This window comes from Engraulis encrasicolus, chromosome 5 (assembly GCF_034702125.1).
Source record: "Engraulis encrasicolus isolate BLACKSEA-1 chromosome 5, IST_EnEncr_1.0, whole genome shotgun sequence".
Taxonomy (NCBI): domain Eukaryota; kingdom Metazoa; phylum Chordata; class Actinopteri; order Clupeiformes; family Engraulidae; genus Engraulis; species Engraulis encrasicolus.
The window spans coordinates 50,316,658-50,339,626 of record NC_085861.1 but is presented as its reverse complement, the minus strand read 5'-3'; the positions used below and the strand labels follow the sequence as shown (position 1 = coordinate 50,339,626).

Genomic DNA, 22,969 nt, shown 5'->3' with positions numbered 1-22,969 from the left:
ATTGCTAGTTTTAACTTTCTTTTTTTAACCTGTTTTTTTCTCCTGTTTTTCACTTATGACCTAATGGGTCATGTGATTTGTATCTAAGGGTGGGGTGGGGTGGATGGGTATTGATCACTGACTTTGTAATGCTTTTGTTTCCCAGCTTGGGAATTTGTTCATAAATAAAAAACAGTAAATCACCGAAAAAAAGTTCACGCTCACCATCTTGCCCCTCCTCACAGCCCAAATGTTTGTAATGGAAAATCTATGTCCAACGCTGCCAAGATGGCTGGCTTTTCAATGATAACACCAATACTTGGCACCATAGTGAAATGTCAATATCTTTGTGCTATAATATCTTTCGTCTTTTTTTTACAGAACAATATGGCGTCTGACTATGAAATTGTACTAGATGATTCAGCTGATGGTCCTCCAACCATCGACACTGAAGATGAAGATTTCAAGGAGATCATCAACAGCCACAAGAAGAATTCAAAGTCAGCAACCTCCAAAGTGATGGAGAAGCTGGAACAGCTTGAAAATGTCATCCTGAACGTTGCCATAACAGGGAACAGTGGGGCTGGAAAGTCCTCCTATGTCAATGCCATACGAGGCGTGCGTGATGATGATGAGGGCTCAGCAGCAACCGGGGTGACTGAGACCACCATGACACCTCTCATGTATCCCCACCCCACCATGCCCAATGTACAGATCTGGGACTTGCCAGGTATCGGAAGCCCCAAGTTCAAGGCCAAGCAGTATCTGAAAGACGTCAAATTCAAAACCTACGATTTCTTCATCATCATCACCTCTGAACGATTTAAGGAGAACGACATCATGCTAGCCAAGGAGATAAAGAGAAAGAAGAAACTGTTTTATTTTGTGCGCTCCAAGATTGACAATGATATTCGCTCCGAGATGAAGAAGAAGAACTTCGACAAGCAGGAGGTCCTTCAAAGAATCAGGGAGGACTGCAAGTTGAATCTGCAGAAAGTGGGAGACCCAAAGGTGTTCCTTGTGTCATCCTGTGACCTCAGTGATTATGATTTTCAACTCTTGATCGACACCCTGGAGACAGAGCTCCCAATGCACAAGAGACTCGCGCTACTGCAGTCACTTCCCGTTTGCTCACTGGCTATGATTGACAAGAAGAAAAAAGCTCTGGCCAGACTGATTTGGCTCATAGCATTTGGCTCCAGCACCATCGCAATGGCACCAGTGCCAGGTTTGTCATTTGCATGTGACCTGGGCATAATGATAGCCTACTTCCGAAGATGCCTGCAAGCCTTGGGTCTGGACGACAGGTCGCTCAGTGTCCTGGGCGAGAGAGTGAACAAGACGGTCGAAGAGCTGAAGCAGCCAATGACATCACGCTTCAAAGATGGAGTCAGCAGGAAAGTTGTGATTAAGTTGTTCGGCTCAGCTGAAATGGGAGCGGCCATGACCATCGAGTATATCCTCAGTACCATACCCATTGCCGGAACTTTGGCTGCTGGTGGAATCTCCTTTGGCACAATCTTCCACATGCTGAACAAAGGCCTCAGAGAGATGACTGCTGATGCCAAGGCAGTGCTGACATCTGCAGGCCTGGAGGCAGCAGGAGATGGTGAGAGGGAGAAGAAGGAGGAGGAAGGCCCACAGGAACCCAAGGAGCCGGAGCAGAAGTAAAAGTTATCTGTAATCTGTGGACACCTGGATCGCCCACACACGTGTGGGTGTCTGACTGCCTTTTAATCTCCAGGACTATGATATGCAGAACAGTTAAAGGTTGCATTGCACCTAGCTAACACTTTTATCCAGGGCAATTTTGCTTTTTTTATTTCAGGACCTGGGACAGTCCACCTGCAGGACTTTGGTTCTCTTCCTTGCTCAGGGCAGGATATATTAAGAAAAAAAACTCCCCACCACAACTCTTATTGGTACAAAACTTAAAGCGTCCTTTGATCCAAAGACAAACTCTGTTCATCACTGGGCAACACCTGCCTCAAAGTATGTATAAACAAAATACTTTTATTGTTGGGTTTACATCCCTTTTTATTGACCACAGTAGCCTCCTGGTCCCTCTACCCTTCACTGCTATAGCTTGACCTGCTTTCACACCTGGTGACTGCCAACCAAACCACAGACTTTATGGCATGAAGAACACTAAATGGAGCCTATTAATGAACTTTAAAAAATGCTCATTTTCAGGAAGCAGGGCCAGCAACTGTTTCTTTCTTTTTTTTTTTTTTGAAAGGACAGGATGGACATCAAGAAAGTCATGATGTACACATACTTGCACTTGCTTGTACTTGCACTTGCACTTGCTTGTGGGATGGATTAAAATTTCATTTATTTGTTCATTGTTTGATCAAATGTAAAATTAATTGAAAATGAACCAAATGCCATAAAACACACAGTATGAATAAGTGTGAAGTATACTTTGTTGACACTAAATTATTTTTTTTTGTTCAAAGCCTAATATGTTTACATGTCAGATCCGTGTCCACCTGTTTTTTTTTTCCTAGATAATAATTCACTTTTGCCTTTTTTAAACTCTATTTGGCCAAATTACCTTGTAAAGCATAGTCTCTGTTGCATAAACGTGTAATTATGGTATTTTGAAAGCATTTAAAAATGTACTTGATGCGTATGAATGTGCTGTATGTGAGTGTGATGTCAAGTGACAAATAGATTCCAATTTACTGTAGAAGGTATAATAAAGGATTTCCTTTTAACTACAGTACAACAAGAAGCCTGTCTGCATCAATTTGGGGAAAGTCACCTACTTATTTTTATATATTTATTGCGATATTTAGTTAAATTCAACAAGTTCCTTCAGCGACTGTGTACATAAGCAAAGATTGGTTACGAGAGTAGATAATATAATATAATATAATAATCTGGGGCTAGTTAGTTAGATTGATAATGGGGTGAATTTGAAACTCAAACTTGAAAAAAGTTAAATAATTGTCACTTTGCATGAAAATAAATATAACTGATTGCCAGAGATGAACAAGCTGAATTAAGAAATAAAAACCCTTCCCTACAGTAGTTTATCTTCATTCTCTGTGTGGTCCTATCAGGTAAATTCCCCAAAAAGTAACGATTATTGCGTTTCACTCGATATTTGACTACAATAAAAAATGTGACAAAATGTTTACTCTCTTAACTCGCAATGTTTGCCTCTGATGTTCTCAAACACACCTGTTCCCTGCAGTCAGAGCCGCATTGTGTCACCAGGCTAGGCAGGCAGCCACTTGGGGCCCCAAGCCATAGATTGTCATTGTGAATAACAGTTCACAGTTTACTATGGTAGTGGCAATTTTCTTTTAAATGTTCATTACTTTGAATTTTCACTTGGGGCCCCACATTACCCTAGAATCGCCTCTGCCTTCAGTTCCAGAGCGGTGGAGTGCCTCAGGTTATTCAGTAGTACGTGTGCTGCACGAGAATTCTCATGACTCCTTTTCACATCAGGTCAGGTGCCTTGTGTGATTTGTGAGCCTTTTTCTGTGAGTTCCCCGTGGCTACCTGACTGCTGGGAATAGGCTGGGTATTGAATATCCAGTCTGCCAACATCATAGCTTCTTAATCAAGTTTAACTGCATACACCGCACAAGTGCTTGTTGCGTTGACAGAAAGGACAATTAGGAGAAGGATAGAGATTATGAGGAGAAATACTGTAATGTGTATGCAGAATGACAAAACACACACACACACACACACACACACACACACACACACACACACACACACACACACACACACACACACACACACACACACACACACACACACACACACACACACACACACACACACACACACCTAACCAGAATTCCTTGTAATTTTGCAGTGCGCATGCAGACTGCTGCTGCATGCGCTGTCACGAATGCGGCCATTGATTATTGGGGGTGCCTGCAAAGATGCCTGTCTGAAAATTGCCACTGTCGTAATTTTCTTTGGTATTATTATTATTATTATTATTATTATTCCCTTATCACTCATTTAATGTTTTCCTTCCCAGAGTGCAAACAATCAATACAAACTAAATCATATCCTACCTCCCTACACCTCCATCCATGGCTGAAGTGCCCTTGAGCAAGGCACCTAACCCCACATTGCTCCAGGGACTGTTTCCATTTGCCTGTAATATCTGTTTTAATTTAAAGATGATTTTTTTTTACAGGGACATTACAGGGATTTTTTTTACACAGTATACAGTTGAGTCAGATTATAGCCAAGGCTAATCTGTAGTCCCTGGACCGGAATTGGTGTTAAGTTAAAAGAAGTCACTTTGTCGCTCTTAGTGGCTTTGGATAAAAAAAAACATCAATTAAGTGTATTGTAATGTAATGTAACATCCAAGAACAGACAGACAGGCAGGTGTGATCCACGATCAGAACACATTCATACACCACAGTGCAACAGTAGGAATGCTAGGTGGAGCTGTTGCATCAGCTACATTTACCATCAGCCAGCAGCTCAGCCTGCAAGCATATAACATGATAACTCAGAAAACACACACACACACACACACACACACACACACACACACACACACACACACACACACACACACACACACACACACACACACACACACACACACACACACACACACACACACACACACTCACAGACACACACACACACACACAGCTCCATTGGAGCAATTCCTAATGACCTGTTTGCAAATGCATCATTCAGAATAATCAATTAGCCTACATTTGAATAATATTGTAATATTGTAATTGTAAACATAGGCCTAATTGAATAATTTCATGTTGAAATATTAGAGGCACTCTTTACTAATGTAAGAGGTCTACTTTATTTTACACTGTTTTTGCTTCTGTATCTATCAGCATGTAATATTATAGACTTACTGTGTGTGTTCATTAGTTATGTACATTGCCTACTGTATGATAACTTTATATTTCTGGTAGCAGAGTGTGCCCCACGTTCTCTCACTGTGCATTTTTTCTAATGTTGCTTTTCCATCTGCCCTGCCATGATTTAAGCAATTCATGAGGCCTTTAACAATTCCAGGTGCAAATGTCAACCTTTTACTAGCAACCTCGTAATTCACAGCATTTAGATAGTGTTACACTGTGTGAGTCATTGAGACTTATACCATTCTGCTAAAGAACTAGGCTATGACATTACACACTGTCTTTAGTAATAACTTGAGACAACAAAACAATAATCAACAATATTTCTCCATACAGAACTAAAGACAGCCAAACATATTATATACGGTGCACAATAATAGATAGTCAGGCCTAGTGCTGTATTATCAGTTTCTGGTGACTGACATCACACGAGAATATGGCAATTATTGCTACATCTTCTTTTTTTGTTAATTTTTTTATTTCAAAGGACATTCAAACAATGCAAACAATGCAAACACATTTACTTTGTCTGTTGTTCATGTAGTTTACAAGCCCTTTTCGATTATTTCCCCACATACCTCCTCCAGAAAATACATTCATATCTATACACACACACACACACACACACACACACACACACACACACACACACACACACACACACACACACACACACACACACACACACACACACACACACACACACACACACACACAAACACGCACACACACACATACACACCCATTGAGAAGATAAAAAGTAGGGCTAAGTTATTGCAACATCTTCTATGCCTATTATGACAGCAATCTTGTCTGTATTTGTCACCATTGGGAATCTAAAAATAATATTATACTCATTGTTTTTGTGTAACTCCCCTGGTTCCATGTGGTTACATTTTCTTTGTTTTTTTTTCTCCTTCTGTGGAGAACACTTGTGCTTTAAGAAAAAAGAAAAATCAATAAAAATTTAATTACCAAAAAAATAAATAATATTAGTCCCAATGACGAGTCACAGCACCACACTTCCATTGTTTTGGGAACCAAGCAGTCCTGTCATGTATTATACACATGTTCATGAAAGTGTCAATGGGTACAGACGCTCGTGTTGAAAGTGACATCGAAATACAGGCCATTTAGTGCGTGACACGCGTTTAGTGCCCTCTAGAACATGTTAAATCGACTCTCTAAGTTTGAATTAACACTGAAAAATGTACTGTGTAGCCAGGGCCGGATTAATGCACAGGCTAGATATGGCTGCAGCCTAGGTGCCCCCCATCTACCAGAGGGCCCCCAATTGGCCAAAAAGTCAAAAATTGCTGAATTGTGACAAGATGCAATATTGAAAAATGAATCTGTAATGTCGAGTACAGTTTTAAATCTTATTAATACTCCTGTACATAGGTGACATAATTATGACAATGTCTGTAATTTCGTAGTGAAATTTGCCTTCCAGGGGGCCCACGGCAACCTGTAGCCTAGGGGCCCCGGGCTGTCTTAATCCAGCCCTGTGTTTAGCATAAGGGCAACACCGCATTTAAAGTAATTAAAATGAATAGACTTTTGTGTATGTGTTTGATTATTGTGCTTATTTAATGTTATGCCGGTATGAAATCATTTCTGTCGCTTAGCATTTGCATAGCAAGCCTGCATGACCTGGTATTCATTTGCCCACAAGGCCACATAGACATATGAGCTCATTTCCCTTAAAGAGATCACCTGCATGTTATAAGAATCATCCCCACAAGCTGACTATGTATACTTTCTTTATTTTTATTTATTTATTTAGGCTACTATTTTTTATTTTTCAATAATTGACCCTCAGAAAATCACCATGATAATCATCATCACTATCACTATCATTAGCATCAATATCATCACCATCATCGTCATCATCATCTATATCAACAACAGCAGCACCCGCCTCATCATCATCATCATCATCATCATCATCATCATCATCATCATCATACCTGCAAAACTCATTGTTAACTGTAAACAAGTGGCTTGTTAGTTGAATAAAGAAATAAATAAAGAACAAAGTACTATAAACACATAACAGGCAGCTTATAAGATGTTAACAAAGTTAATAAGCATGTTAACAAAGTTAATAAGCATGTTATGGGCACTTGTAAGGATATTACTACCTGCTTACTAGTGACTATACACGCTTATTACAAGAAGCTTAATATAAAGCATTACCTATATCACTTTTATTAAAAGCAGCAACAGCCTCATACAACAGCCTCTGGAGTTGACTGGTGGTGCACTGCTGCCAGTGCCTACATTGTAACAGGAAAAAGTCTGTCTGTGTGAAAACGTGACTATACCCAATGGAATGAAAACGTGACTACATACAGTATCTGTTGAAAATGCATGGGAAAACTGAGTTGTTTGGCGAGTTTAGGTCTCACTGCCACTGGGACTGTATTTGTGACCTCAATGAAATGTGTTTGATAACACCAAGAAGTAATAATAATGTTATTACATGTGTTGTTACGTACGTGTGTGTGTGTGTGTGTGTGTGTGTGTGCGTGTGCGTGTGCGTGTGTGTGTGCGTGCGCGCGCGCGCGCGTGTGTGTGTGTGTGTGTGTGTGTCTGTCTGTCTGTCTGTCCATCTATCCACTCACAGTTTGAATGGGCAATCTGCAAGGGCCTTCAAACACATTGGCCAAGGGACCAGGTTGCCATCTCTAATTAAGCGGGCTTGGCCCGATTCTAGTAATCTCTAAGTACAGTTTATTAAGCGGACTTGCAGAGCAAGGCCCGATTCTAGTAATCTCTAATACAGTTTATGCTTGCTTGCTTGCTTTGTTTCTTTCTTGTGCAGGGCAGTAAAGATAGAAAGTGGATCTCCTCCTAGGCCTTTCGAGATAGAGACACCATTCAAAACTAAAACGACCGGCTCGGCTTGGAGATCATTTGTAGAGATATAGCATGTCCGTGTCTCTTGTCGTTTTTCAGTTTTTGGCGATTTTGTTCAAATTTAGGTCCCCATAGAAAGCAATGGTAGAACCTTCAGGAGACAGTGTTCCGTCACTCTACAGATCAGAGTGTAGGAGGCTTTTTCGGTCATAAAACATCAACACTTTCACCTAGAAGTTTAGTTGTTAGCTAGCTCTATGAGATGTCTCCAAACTGTGAAAGTATCATGTCCCAACTCCCATTACTTTTTATATGGCAGGTGTGTAAAAACTGCAGGGCTGGCCCAATGGGTTTTCCCATTGGCTCTTGAAGTGCCTTTCTGAAGAGGTCAGCACATCTTCCACAAGAGGTCCATTTGTGACTGAACCGTTTAACCTATAAACTTCATTCAAAGACTGTTAGAAAGATCACACATATGACTCCAATCTGTGAGCAGGACATGTGCCAATTCTTTTTAGTTTTTTAACAACAGCAATCTAAAAACTAGAAACTGATTTTGATTCTGCCCTCTGCCTTAGAGCACCATACTAACTGCCATACAGTCAATCAGAACAGGTGCTGCCAATAAAAGGTTCCATCTCAACTGTCACTTTCTCTCAACATTCTATTCTTAACGAGCAACTGCAACTACCATTCTAGAGGTCTACTGTTCAGCTCTTCAATGCAATTTGATATTGTCTTGCTGGAATGTTTATGATAGCCAGCTGCTTGGCTCAATGGTAAAGGTGCTAGATTAGAGATATGGAGGATGTGAGTTCGAATTCCACTCAGACCCATGTTGATTTTCAAAATTATATCTTGTGCAGTGTTCCTTAGCCAACTTAAAATACCATGTATGTCATTTAGTATCAATGGCAAAGGTGCTGGATTAGAGATATGGAGGTTGTGTGTTCGAATCCCACTCGTACCCATGTTGATTTTCAAAATTATATCATATGTAGTGTTCCTTAGCCAACTTACCATGTATGTCATTTAGTATATCCCCAAAACGCGGAGCTATAACAAAATGGCTGAATCCAAAATGGCTGAAGTGTTTGGCTCATAACTTCTGACTGGGTGGATGGAATTTTCCAACATTTCTTTTAGCTTTGTTTTCTCAATAGTAGCTTGTTTTCTATTTAGGGATAGAGATATCAAAAATAAAACTGCTCATCTCTGCCCCAAAAGGCAAGCCCGCTTCCAGCATTTTCTGTGAGAATGCAATCTAGTTGCTCTTGTTGCCATTCAAAAACTGAAAAGAAAATGTTCAAGGGTGTAGCAACAATCAATGCTGCCACTATATTTTTTAATGAATGCTCCTTCAAAAACGTAGGCCTACCACAGAGGACATTGGATAACTGATTAAGAATGTTGTTTGGGGTTTGGTCGACAGGATGGATCCCTGAACAAGAAGTGGGTGGCTGTTGTGGGGGTGGTTATGGTTACAGTATAGGCCTACTGTACGTGTATGTGATCATTGATCATTAGTTACCTGGTTACCTACCCATACATAGCCAAGGAGGCTATGGTTCTGTCTGTCTGTCTGTCTGTCTGTCTGTCTGTCTGTCTGTCTGTCTGTCTGTCTGTCTGTCTGTCTGTTTCAAATGTGGTTTTCAGTTTTTTTTTTTGATAGACTTGTGCTTCATGGCTGTTCTTTTATTTTGGTGAAAATTGCTTCACCAATTGGTAACCAATGTATTAATGGATTAGAACACATATTGAATAAGAATATGAAATATATTAAGTAGATTAGAATATGTTAAAATATTGGTCAAATGAAAAATGGGGTGGAGTGAAGTCAGACCACTTGGTTGAGATCAACCATCTCTGATTTCATAATTTGGAAAGATTTTGTGGTATAATGGTGAGTGGAAGAGCAGAATTTGCTGCTGTGAAGGAGGAAATGGCATTGCTACGGTAAGTCTACTGATACTAGTGACCCTGCCCTGATTCTTATCAAAGTCAGATATTATCTTTTTTTTAGGGAGGTCAACTGTTTGGCAGTACTATTTAAGGTCTGTTTCAGTGCTGTTCTTGGTCAGGTATCACCCTGTCAACAAAGGTACGGTAAGTGATGGGAGGCAATTTATTATATCCATAGCAATTATAGACAGTTGCTGTAATCTTTTATTACTAAGCAAATGTAATGTCTGTCTTGTTTTAGAAAGCTACTTTGCTATGATATGTGTAATGTCTAATGAGGTAGTAATTAAAAAAAATACCCATTATATATTGAAATACATAGCTTTAGTATCATACTGTGCAGCTGCGACCTTGTTTGTGTGTGTGTGTGTGTGTGTGTGTGTGTGTGTGTGTGTGTGTGTGTGTGTGTGTGTGTGTGTGTGTGTGTGTGTGTGTGTGTGTGTGTGACAGAGAGAGATAGAGAGATAGAGAGATAGAGAGAGAGAGAGAGAGAGAGTTGCTTGATCTCAAATGGTGCACTACGTGTTCATGTTTCAGTGACTATTAGTTATGCTCTGAAACATAGTGCCTGGAGTGCACAAGTGTCATTTGAGATCAGGCAAGTGAGTGAATGAGTGAGTGAGTGAGTGAGTGAGTGAGTGAGTGAGTGAGTGAGTGAGTGAGTGAGTGAGTGAGTGAGTGAGTGAATGAATGAGTGAGTATGTTTGTGCATTTGCGTGTGTGCTTGTATGTGTGCATTCGTGCCTTTGGTGCATGACTCCCAAGTTAGAACACCTTCTTTTAGTATTAAACTGCACAGCTTCATAATGTAACAGACAGACAACGGTGTCATGTTAAGCTAATACTGTAGCATTAAACTAAAGACATAAACTGAAAGGACAAATACTTAGGGGAATTCTATCCTCTTCATTCTCCTTTCACAAAGAACTATATGCTATAGGTATTACAGGTGAACTGTCCCTTGGTCACCATGTAAACAAAGTGAACTATCAATGTCTTTGTTTGAAGCCAAAATATCTTTGTTTTTAGAACAATAACATGGCTACTGACTACGAAAATGAAGATGATTCAGCTTATGGTTCAGTATGCATTGATACTGAAGATGAAGACGTCAAGGAAATCATCAATAGCTACAAGAAGAATTCAAAGGAGTCAGCAACCTCCAAAGTGATGGAGAAGCTGGAACAGCTTGAAAATGTCATCCTGAACATTGCCATAACAGGCAACACTGGGGCTGGAAAGTCTTCCTTTGTCAATGCCATACGAGGTGTGCGTGATGACGAAGATGGCTCAGCAGCTACTGGCGTAACTGAAACCACCATGACATCTGTCATGTATCCCCACCCCACCATGCCCAATGTGCAAATCTGGGATTTGCCAGGTATCGGCAGCCCCAAGTTCAAGGCCAAGCAGTATCTGAAAGACGTCAAATTCAAAACCTACGATTTCTTCATCATCATCACCTCTGAACGATTTAAGGAGAACGACATCATGCTAGCCAAGGAGATAAAGAGAAAGAAGAAACTGTTTTATTTTGTGCGCTCCAAGATTGACAACGATATTCGCTCTGAGATGAAGAAGAAAAACTTCGACAAGCAGAAGGTCCTTCAAAGAATCAGGGAGGACTGCAAGTCGAATCTGCAGAAAGTGGGAGACCCAAAGGTGTTCCTTGTGGCATCCTGTGACCTCAGTGATTATGATTTTCAACTCTTGATCGACACCCTGGAGAAAGAGCTCCCAATGCACAAGAGACTTGCGCTACTCCAGTCACTTCCTGTTTGCTCACTGGCTATGATTGACAAGAAGAAAAAAGCTCTGTCAAGACTCATCTGGCTCGTCGCATTTGCCTCCAGCGCCATCGCAATGGTACCAGTTCCGGGTTTATCAATTGCATGTGACTTAGGTATAACAATAGGCTACTTCCAAAGATGCCAGAAAGCCTTGGGACCGGATAATAGGTCGCTCAGTGTCCTGGGTGAGAGAGTGAACAAGACCGTGGAAGAGCTGAAGGAGCCAATGCAGTCACTCTTCAAAGGTGAAATCGACATGAAAGTTGTGATCAAGTTCTTCGGCTCAGTTGAAATGGGAATGGCCGTCACAATCGAGTACATCCTCAGTACCGTACCTGTCTGTAACCAAGTGGTAAGGACAGGAGAGTTTTAAACTCAAAATTTCACAGTTTTTCTTACTAAATAGACTACGCCACCCTGGGATAAGAATGGGAACTACAGCCCAGGGACTGTATGAAAACCTTAGATTTGACCCCCACACAAGTTCTGTTGCATTAACGAGGAAACGTGGATTCCGTAACAAAATAATCTCTTTATTAACAATTTCACATATAATAAATATAAAAATCCGGACAGTTAAAATGTTTCCCACCACAATGCATACACACACTCACACTCACATACACACTCACACAAATCGGTACAAAAGGGAGGGTTCTCAAATACAGGGCAGGTGCACCCAAGAGGGGGGAATTATACTAAGCCCCCTGTATAGGCCTTGGATAAGTACACACAAACACTTGTGCCCATGCACACACTAAGTGGAGGTGAATTATTGCACTCACACACAGGTAACACTGCACTGCACTGCAATTCACTGCACCCCACGTGACCGGACCCACCACCAGGGGGGAAGAGGACCTCCCTCTGGGATTACCTGCACCTGTTAACAGAAAAGACAAGGGTAAATAAAGGGGTAATCAAGGGCCTGCCACTTGCCCAGCAAATAAAGACAAACAAAAAGAAATAAACTGAGTTGCAGGGCCCACCAGCAAAATCTAACTCGCCACAGAAAGAGATTGCTACAGGCAAGAGCAGGACTGATGGGAATTAGTAAGTTACCATCAGGTCAGGGGCATTGATTTAGGCTACAAGCCGCGCACACTCAGTAGTTACAGATACAAAAACAAAAGAATTCAAATTGAAGTTCCCAACTCAAGTCAAAAGAAAATAATCAACCAGAAGAAAGAAACATCCCTCAAAGAAAATGTACAAAATAAACAATGACTTGTGCTCTCACCACGACATAACAGGACACTCATTCACACAGACTACATTCACGCACACACTGAACTCGGCCACATGCGCCACCTGCGCAAGATAACTTGTGCTGGGCTGCTGAATGCTTTCGGAGTAATAGCCCTCGGATGACCGGACACTGCGACGCGTCAGTCCGAAGCACGTATCGAGGGGGGGACAAAACAGCAGCAATTCAGAGCGAACCGGGAGTCTGCAGCTACACCAAGGCGCGTTCCACAACAGCAGAGGAGGAGAGGAGGAAGACAATAAAGGCCGACGAGTCAGAGGAAACTCAAACCCACGCTGAGCCAGAAGGAGAGAGCTCTCGGAGCTTTGGTAGATGAACAGGGTAGCCAACAAACAGCTGATGGCACCGGTAGATACACTTGCACGAGGCGGAGAGCGTGTCACGCCAAGTTGAATTTGGCAGCAGAGCGGCGTGCAAAGAGTAGACCAGAATGCACGTTTGGATGGACAAAGGAAAGCCCGTTGACCGACAGCTATTCCTCCTAGCTTGCGAAAAAGCCGGCGTCTCAGCTGCATTGAAATCAGCTGTGAGATCAGCTGATAGGTCGGTGTGACGTGATGACGCACGCACCGCAAATGAAAAGGGAACGTCAAAGTCCACTTTGCTACATGTCGTTGGATCTTTAGCTGCTGGGGGAATCTCTTTTGGCACAATCTTCCACATGCTGAACAAAGGTCTCAAGGAGATGACTGCTGATGCCAAGGCAGTGCTGACATCTGCAGGCCTGGAGGCAGCAGGGGATGGTGAGAAGGAGAAGAAGAAGAACTAACAACAGATGACCGACCTGTGACCTTTTACTCCCATGACCAACTGTTTTATCATCAGTACACATCTGTCCCAAGGTAGAATACTGTGTGTATGAACTAAGACTCTTGTTATTGGATTTCCATCCCTACACTGTAAAAACGCTGTGTTAATTAAACACTTAGGGCCTTTCCCATTACTAATCTCTACCCCTACCCCTACGCCTTCCTCTTGCCCCTCGTGCTTTCAAACGAAGCCGCAAGGTGTAGGGCTTGAAACGCAACACGGAATGACACTCACAGCTGTTACTAATTTCATGCATTAGGTTGACGCTAGTAGCGTTTTTTATGTGCGTTTCACACAGAAAAGGGCCATCACACATTAGGACAATATTAAACTTAGTACAATGGAATAATTATTACCACTTTAAAACCATCAATTGCAGCAAAAATACTTAATCTTGTGTGCTGTTGTGGATGCCGCGGCTTGCCGCCAATTTTTAAATGCATTCGTAATGCATTCAGGGAAATCTGTCGTAGCCCTCCGTCCGTGGAATGTGGTGTCGGGAAATCTCCGCGCGGAGGGATGGAAAGCCCTTCGCCGTACCCCTACCCCTCTGTCTGAACGTGAATCAAGACGCCACTACCCCTACACGTGGACGAGCAAAACGGAGGCGAAGGGGAAAGGCGTAGGGCTAAGGGGTGTAATGGGATTCACCGTAAGAGTGTACTCTGGGACCAAATACACTCGACTCTCTTGAGTGTTGAATTATTAACACTGTATTTTTTACTGTGTATCCACCAATTACTACAGCTTGGCCTGCCTTTATACCTGGTATCTGCCAATCGAGACCACGCTTTATACTGCATGTTATGAATTTGTTTAGTTTATCTATGATATACAACAATGAAAACTGTGTTTGCACCTATTTATGGTGGCAATCTGCAAGAACGCTGAGCCAAAGCACATGGCTCTGACACAGTGTGCGCATCCTCTGTCCAATTGAAATGCTTTCTGATCCCCAAAGGTGTATTCAGAATTAAATGAAACTGCTTTATGTAAACATGGTGATGGATAATATTTTGATTTCCAAAATATTTCATTTACTAATCCGGAATTAAAAACATCATGTAAACGTGGAAAATCAGGTTGTGATGATGCTGATGCTGTCAATCCTCTGGGAGGATAAACTATACCAAAGACTATTCTATGTGGAATGTTTGTGGATTGAATTCTGTTGATGAAAGATAATTATTAGATGATAGACATGCAAATGACTTGATTAATGTACTTCATGTAGGCCTATTACTTCATATGATTCAAGATCGACCTGTTTGACTGTTTCATGTAAATGTACTGCCTTGTGTATACGGAAATACACTGACTGATCTTCAATCTTGTGTTTTCCTCTGTTTCTTGAGTGTTGGCACATATATAACACAATTCTTGTGCATTTGAAAGAAAAAACAATTCTACTGAGCAGTTACTGTACATTCATGAAACAAGAGGCGACTGACTAATTTCTATTTACGCTGTTCATGGTAATAGTATAGCCACACAATTAATTAGCATCATGAATGTATGGTGGGGGAGAGGACTGGTAAATTACTCCCCCCACCAACCTGGCCGGTCGGGAGTCGAACCAACAACCTTTGGGATATAAGTCTGACGCCCTAACCGCTAACCAATGACTGCCCATTTATTGGCTGCAACGGGACCTTTGCAGTCTGGACACATTTGGAGTGTTCCCTTCTGAAGGTTGCTAACACATCTGGTTCCTGCACAGTATAAATACAGTGCTAATTCAACACTTACAGAGTACTCTGGGACCAAATGTTAAATCAACTCCCTAAATGCAGCCAAGGGGCAGTCGTGGCCAAGTGTTTCGGCCAGGAGTTGGTCTTTCAATCTGGGGGTTGTAGGTTCGAATCCCACCTGACCTCTATCTATCTACACCTCCATCCATGGCTAGAGTGCCCTTGAGCAAAACACCCAACCCCACATTCCTCCAGGGACTGCAACCAATACCTTGTAAAATAATACATATTTGGATGACCTACTTTGGATGAAAGTGTTAGTTAAGTGTAATATAATGCAATCTACAGTCATCTAAGTGTTGAATTAACACTGCATTTTTCTGTGTGCTGTTCTGTGATAGTGGACTGATTATAATGATAATAATGATTATAATGATAATATGCCTCCGGGCATTCAGTAACCTTCAATAAGAAGTGCAGGGAGCTCATCATAGCCTATTTCTGACTCTTTTTCACGTCACGTGATTTGTTGTCACCGACTTCACAGCCATGTGAATCACAGGAACGTGTCAGGGAGCACATTCCATGTATTGTGTGTAAGCCAATGTTCCCCATTGCTTCCTCACTGACGGGAATAGGCAAGTTATTGAATATCCAGTTAGCCAACATATTTACTGTAACAGCTGAAAAAAGAAAACATAGTTCAAGTTTACTTGAACTTGAACTGCACACACACAGACCATGCACAGGTACACACACGTACACACATGCATGCGCACGCACACACGTGTAAAAATTCTAGAAAAGAAATACAGCAGGTGTGAAGGCTTCAGTCAAGTCCAACCCTCAGCTTATCAGTCAGATTATTGAAGAGAAGGGCCTGTGACTTTTTTGTTTGATAACTTCACAGCATCAGCTTGCTTGTGGCTATGGTTTTCCACAGGTAAGAGAGTATTTTATACATTTATTTAATTGCAGGTATGCATGGTACGATTATGCATGTTATGCATGTTACGATTTCCAGTAGGCCTACCTGAGTTGTACTCAAAGGGAACTCGCACACATAAAGGTTTGTTTGCATGTCTCACTTGGGTAGCACTTTTTCCCCTCATATGCAATACGTAGGTACATTAGAAGCAGGTTTGCACGTTATCTAGTTATACATGCTTCATGACTGTCATGTATAAGATATTTTAAGAGTTGGGCTGAGAAAAATCGAAGGCATACCTACTAAATGATTATATAAAGGCCTTATTCGCAATGAACATGAAATCTGTGAATACTTATAATACTTATTTTGCTATGTCTTATTGGTCACTTATACAGACAATTATGCATGTATTAGTGTTACCCACGTTTGTTATTATATTGGTATGGTGTGTGATCTCCCTTCAACTGCTCCTTGAATACCTATTGGAACCAATGCGCCCACCTGGCATCAAGTCATAAAGCGCGATACCGCCTTTGAAATGTAGACTACATAGTAGATGCAAAAAGAAACCCGGGTGTATGGTAGTTTTGTTTTCACTCATGTCTGAAATATTTTGCATCAAACTGCAGTCTATATCTATGTATTATTGTTGAGCAAAATACAATTAATATACTGGTATTTTTCTGTTCAAAAACTTGCACAGAGTGGATGTTATTGGTCAAATAGTAAATTCGTGAGGACAATGATTTCAAACTCTGCCTGAACTGTTCTTTTTTAACTAAGTCGCTTCCAATAAATGGATAAATTAATTAATTCACCAGTGAGGTAAAGACTTCAAATAGAGAATTGGAGTATATTGTTGTTTTTGCTGTTTTACTGACAAATGTTTATTTCCTGACACATTTTTGTTTATCAATGTATTCCAGATGAGCTGACAGCAAACTACTCGTCAGGTGTTTCCAGACAAATTGTGATATTTCACAGAAGGTAAGATCCTTTTTTAGTGATATAATAATTATAAGTTTTAAAATATAATGATTGCACAATGCCGTGATAATTTGTGTAGTAATGTAATATTACTGTGGAAGAAAGAAAGAAAGATGATATAGGAATCTGTTTAGCATCCTGCATTTGATATTTAGGGTATTACTTAGGTCAGCGGTTCCCAAACTTTACCATGACAAGGCCCCCCATGTACCAGTCAAGGCCCCCCTACCACGGGCCGCGCCACACTTTTTGTTTTTGTGCACTCTCTTTCACAACCATTGTCTTGGTCTGTGTGTCAGTGCCCCATTGCATTGGGATATATAAAATATAGAATTCAGAGATTAAATATATTATTATAATGCAGTTCTAACTAATGGGGATATTGTTTAGTTATTTTTTGCTTATTTTGGTGTACATTAATTCATACATTATTATTAATTTTTGCAATACTTTTTTCTTCCAACCTGCCACGGACCGCCTGGCACCTCTTCGCGACCCCCCAGGGATCCCCGGCCACCACTTTGAAAACCACTGACTTAGGTTATTACCTAGTAGTAGTTGTAGAAGTAGAGTAGAGAAAAGCAGTGGTGCAGTGTACTTTTTTGTATTTGGTATTTGTGCAGCCATAGGCGCAGTGGTCCCCACACTAGGGCTCGGTGCGCTGCGGAGGGCAGGGACAGGGGGTGGGGGGTGATTGGGGGGTGTCCGAGGAGGCAGATTTTTTCAAGAGAGACCTTATAGATTACACCAGATTACACTTCCGGCCTCAGAAAAAAAATACATATGTATTTGCTGCAAAAATACATAGGCTACGTTATGTATGGAATTAGCCACAAAGCCATGCATAAAAAAGAAATTGCAATGGCATACAATTCCACAGCAATCTAAAGAACTTTAACCTTCAAAAAAATAACATTGTTCCATCCATAAAAGTCATTTATTTAGAAATGAAATAGAATGGACTGGATGCCAACAAAATACATTTCATATAATTATTAACACAAGTGTAAATGTTGTAAACTTTGCCAATACTAAAGGCTTGCACATCAAAAGACTTCAAGTGAAGTGGTGGTGATATGACAGTAGCCTAAGTGAGCAAATGAATACACTGTGCTCCCTCGCCAAAGTCTTCTCTCGCCAGGAGTAACAAGAACAGGTGAAGTTACACTAGCCTTCTTTATGATCAATGTGTATAGAAAATCAAACTATTTCTCCTCACAAAGTTAACATTTATGATAAGCGGGATTTAGTATTTCGAGTGTCTCATTGCGTTGTTAAAAAGTTAAAAAGCGCCCTCAGTAAATGGAGACAGGTGCCCAACGTGCATACACACCTTCTCTCTCTGTGTCCGTCGTCGAGATGACATTTAAAACGGTCACAATGTATCAAGATTAATCTTCTGAATAGGATACTGAATAATTCATTTTAAGTGGGCAAATGGAACAGTTGGCAATTTTAGGTGGGTAGGCCTATACAGAAACCCCTGCCATTTTCTGGTGGGTATACGCAGTGCTTGAAGTGGAAAAAAAGAAGTGCAGGAACCCTAACTGTCCGATTATATCATCCAAAAAGAAGTGAAGGAACCCTCGCCACTTATAAAATGTGGCGCACAAGATTAGTGCAGGACCTCTGATGGCGTACACCACTGGAGTAGAGTAGAGTACTTTTATTACTTTTATTTTCCGGAGGAAATTAAAACCCCTTAAGACAGGGCTTTATAGATGTGTTATTACCAGTATGGTAATGACCAAGTCGTGGTGCATTACTAAAGGGCCTGTGTTGTGTCATAGTATTGTAGTGCTATGATAGTTGCATTTCAATGACTATTACAGCGTGCCACTGGAGGTACGGTGCGCATTAAGGGGCTACGTTGTCTGTCAGCTTACATATATACACAAAATATTAAACATACACAAAGACTGAATAAACATTATTGTACATTGCAGTAAATATATAGCAAACACTTGAGTACAGCAAACAGCCTCACATACATGTACGGTCTCTCTCTCACACACATACATGCGCGCACGCACACACAGACACGCACACACACACAGAAAGATATAATACTCCGTACAGCCAAAGTCCTGGGTGACTGTCCTGTGTTAAGAGTCCCTCAGTGCAGTATGTAGTACAAAGCAGCTATCCAGGAGTGAGGAAGGTGGAGTGTATGTGGGTTACTGTTCTATATTAGAAGACCCTTAGTGCAGTAAACTGTCCAATAGAGTGCAGTGGCAGTGCAGGCGCTTGTGCCAAGGGGTGGGGGGTCGGGGTGGGGTGTTGTGTAGTTTCTTCCACCGAGAAAATAATCCAGGGGTGGGGGTGTAGGTAAACCCTGTTTCAAAATTTTATAACTTATCTCCTCCTACGGCTTTCGCGATAGAGACACCATTCAAACTCTAAAATGACCGTCTTGGTGTGGATATGGTGAAAATATTTTTCTGTGTCCGTACCTCTTTTCGTTTAAAATAATAATAATTTTATTATTATTAATGCTATTTTTCTGCAACGTTTTGAAATGAAAGGTGTAATGTTCAGTCTGATGATGTCACCCACTGTAGAGAGTACAGTTAGAAAAAGGTTTTTCAAATATGCATACTTTCACCTACAAACTTGCTTGACACTTTGTTAGAGAGGTCTGGACTCTGACTGCATGGTCTAAATTTCATTTGGCAACTCTGTAAATTGGAGCAGTTGGAGCACTCTCCTCTTCCGTGACTATCTACTAGACTAATGTTTGAGCTGACCTTGCCCCAGGCCAGATTATTGGCATGATGTGTATGTGTGTGTGTGTGTGTGTGTGTGTGTACTCTACTTAAAAAAACAAAAACTAAACCTTCTTTGCATCTTTGCACTTGCTGTAGTGTTCTGTAAATGTCCTGTGCTCTTTGTATCTGTTGTTGGCTATGATTATGTCCTCTTTTGAAAGTCGCTTTGGTTATAAAGCGTCTGCTAAATGCAATGTAATGTAATAATGTAATGTAAAGCAGTTTTAAAAATGACCCACTAAATGACTGCAATACGCAACGTTAACTGTCAGGAGCCAGAAGCAGGTGTTGCTGTCGGTTCCAGTTATTGAGTGCTTCATAAAGGTTTGACCTTTTAACGAATGGTGTCTCTTATCTCGAAAGCCGTAGGAGGAGATGTGTTCTAAAATTTCCAAACTACAGAGGAAATAGATAGATAGGATAGGCCTACATAAACAGGACTTACCAAGAACAGTAAGGGGTCCTTGCCTAGGCAAACCCCCTTAATTTCATATGAAGCAGGTATCAAAACTGAGACCCAAAACTACTAAGACTGGACTATAGGATCATTTTTAAGCAATTTGTAGAATTTTACATTGACTTTTGACTCCACCATTAATTTGACACTACAGTGTTGTAAATGAAATGCTCTTTCTATCATATAAGTGTACCTTGAAAATTTGACACCATTTTCACTGTGCACTGTAAAATGTCTAATCAAAGTTTATTTTCTTGTTTTTTCAGAGAGATCATGTCTGCAGATTTATACACAGAGGCGGACATTGCCAACTATGGCATTGCCACTGACCCCCTTGAAGGCACTGAAGAGGCAGAGAAAATAGCTAAGGAGTTTAAGAAAGCCAAGAAAGCAGATATCGCCACTGCAAAGATTAGACAGAAGATTGAGGCTCTGGACCATGTCGCACTTAACATCGCTGTAACTGGAAATACGGGTGCAGGGAAGTCGACCTTTGTGAACGCGTTAAGGGGAATGACCAACGATGATGACGGGGCTGCTGAAACCGGAGTCACAGAGACCACTAGGCATCCTGCACCGTATCCACATCCCACAATGCCAAACGTAACCCTGTGGGATCTGCCAGGTATAGGCACTCCCAACTTTAAAGCCAAGACGTACCTGTCCGACGTGAAGTTTGAGCGCTACGACTTCTTCATCATCCTCACCTCAGAGAGATTCAAAGAGAATGACATAAAGCTGGCCAAAGCGATCAGAAAGAAGAAACGACTCTTTTATTTCGTCCGCTCAAAGGTTGACAATGACATCAGTGCAGAAAGCAAAAGAAGAGGCTTCCATCAGGAAAATATGCTGTCAAAGATCAGAGAGGACTGCAGGAAAAACCTGAAAGGCGTTGGAAACCCAAAGGTTTTTCTCATCTCCTCCTTTGATTTTCAGTTGTATGATTTCAACCAGTTGGTAGACACTCTGGAGAAGGAGCTTCCTGATGCCAAGAAGCATGCCCTCATCCTGTCTCTGCCGGTGTACTCAATAGAGGCCCTACAGAGGAAGAGGAAACACTTCCAGAGGATGATCTGGCTCACAGCCTTTGGCTCTGGTGCTATAGCTATTGTTCCTCTTCCAGGGATGACAGTGGCCTGCGATTATGTGATTGTCAATGCATTTTTTGAAAGTGTCTTCAAATCTTTTGGCCTTGAAGACACATCCTTACAGATCCTTGGCTCGAGAGTGAAAATGGACTGGAAAGACCTGAAGGCAGAAATGAAGTCCAGGTTTAAAGATGGGGCCATATCTGAGGCGGTGAAGTCTTACTTCACAACTCCTTCGATGGCAGCCATCATGACGCTGAAGACACTCATGAGCTCCGTTATCCCTTTAGCGCAGCTACCAGCTGGTGCAGTGTCAGTGCCCATCATGCACTATCTTCTCAACCGAGGACTCAAGGAAATGGAAGGGGATGCTAAAGCTGTGCTGGAAAAGGCGCAGCTTCACCACGTGTAGACTCCATAACACTATGCTGATGGAACTGACTGCACCGTATGCAGTGAGTCTGTGGTTTACAGACGATGCTTACGTAGAATTTCTTTGTTGTCCTCATGACCGTGGAACCGATGGAACAGGCTACAGAATGAACCCATTGGATGGGTGATGGTTAGAGTTTTATCTCGGTCCGATTTCGGGCTCAAGTCCGTTTTACTATGGACTTGGACTTGTCTAGGACTCGCTATTAGTTGGACTATGACTTGTCTTGGACTTGTACACTGGTCTTACCAAGTTACCAAGGGTTTTGGACTCTGCTTGGTCTGTATTAATGTTGTTTAGAACACTGGCCATCATATATTCTAAAGTGGAGCTTCAAATCCAATACAAGTTTGTCTTCACATCCATGGCATATAGGTTACATTATCAACATCCGTCCTTTTCATTGTTTAACACTGTTAAAGGGACACTGTGCAGGAAATGGTCAAAAAAGGTACTGCAACTATGCTGCTTATTGAAATGGGGCTGCCTATTGCCAAATTTGATCTTTACATGAAAGTTTACTAAGTATTAAACAAATATTTTCTAGTATGGTCCAAGTGCAGTCATTTTTGCAGCTAAAAATGGCTATTTCTGGAAATTCAAAATGGCGGACCGTGGAGAAGATCCCCCTTTTCATGTATGAAAAGTGCAATTTTTCCAGTCATAATGAATTTGATGCTGGTGGTAAGTATTCATGAAAAAGGGTAACATTAGTGAATGGGCAGCATGAATTCTGGAAATAAACAACTAAAAATCTCACACAGTGTCCCTTTAACGACATGTAACTCGAACTTGACTTGGACTCTAATCTTTTTGGACCTCGTCTTGTCTCTTGCCTTTTTGGACTCAGACTTGTCTTGTCTTGAAATGTGGACTTGACTACAGCCCTGCATGTTATGCTGTGTACAGTATATGATTAATGAAATTTCAATTCAATTCTTTATGTACATCAGACACAAAATGCATGGTCCACATAAAGAAGAAATACGGTATATACAAAATTGTGAATATGTATTGACCTGCACAAACAAAGGGTAGAGGTTACGACAAGTATTTGCAGAACTACA

At 41.2% G+C, this 22,969-nt stretch overlaps 2 protein-coding genes across 2 annotated transcripts; both read left to right on the top strand.

The window, feature by feature from the left end:
- Positions 1-366: 366 nt before the first annotated feature.
- LOC134449834 (uncharacterized) lies at positions 367-13,430 on the top strand. Its single transcript, XM_063199942.1, has 3 exons — positions 367-1,646; positions 9,800-9,824; positions 10,710-13,430. The coding sequence occupies exons 1-3, from the start codon at positions 367-369 to the stop codon at positions 11,841-11,843; spliced, it is 2,439 nt and encodes an 812-aa protein (XP_063056012.1). The 3' UTR covers positions 11,844-13,430.
- Positions 13,431-20,654: 7,224 nt separating this feature from the next.
- LOC134449833 (interferon-inducible GTPase 5-like) lies at positions 20,655-21,971 on the top strand. Its single transcript, XM_063199941.1, has one exon. It carries the CDS (start codon positions 20,655-20,657, stop codon positions 21,879-21,881), a length of 1,227 nt encoding a protein of 408 aa, XP_063056011.1. The 3' UTR covers positions 21,882-21,971.
- The last annotated feature ends 998 nt before the right edge of the window (positions 21,972-22,969 follow it).

Coding starts and splice junctions, on each gene's coding strand:
- LOC134449833 (XM_063199941.1), top strand. CDS start 20,655: ATGTCTGCAGATTTATACACAGAGGCGGACATTGCCAACTATGGCATT.
- LOC134449834 (XM_063199942.1), top strand. CDS start 367: ATGGCGTCTGACTATGAAATTGTACTAGATGATTCAGCTGATGGTCCT. Junction 1,647..9,799: donor CCCAAGGAGCCGGAGCAGAA/GTAAAAGTTATC, acceptor GTTCTTGGTCAG/GTATCACCCTGTCAACAAAG. Junction 9,825..10,709: donor ACCCTGTCAACAAAGGTACG/GTAAGTGATGGG, acceptor CTTTGTTTTTAG/AACAATAACATGGCTACTGA.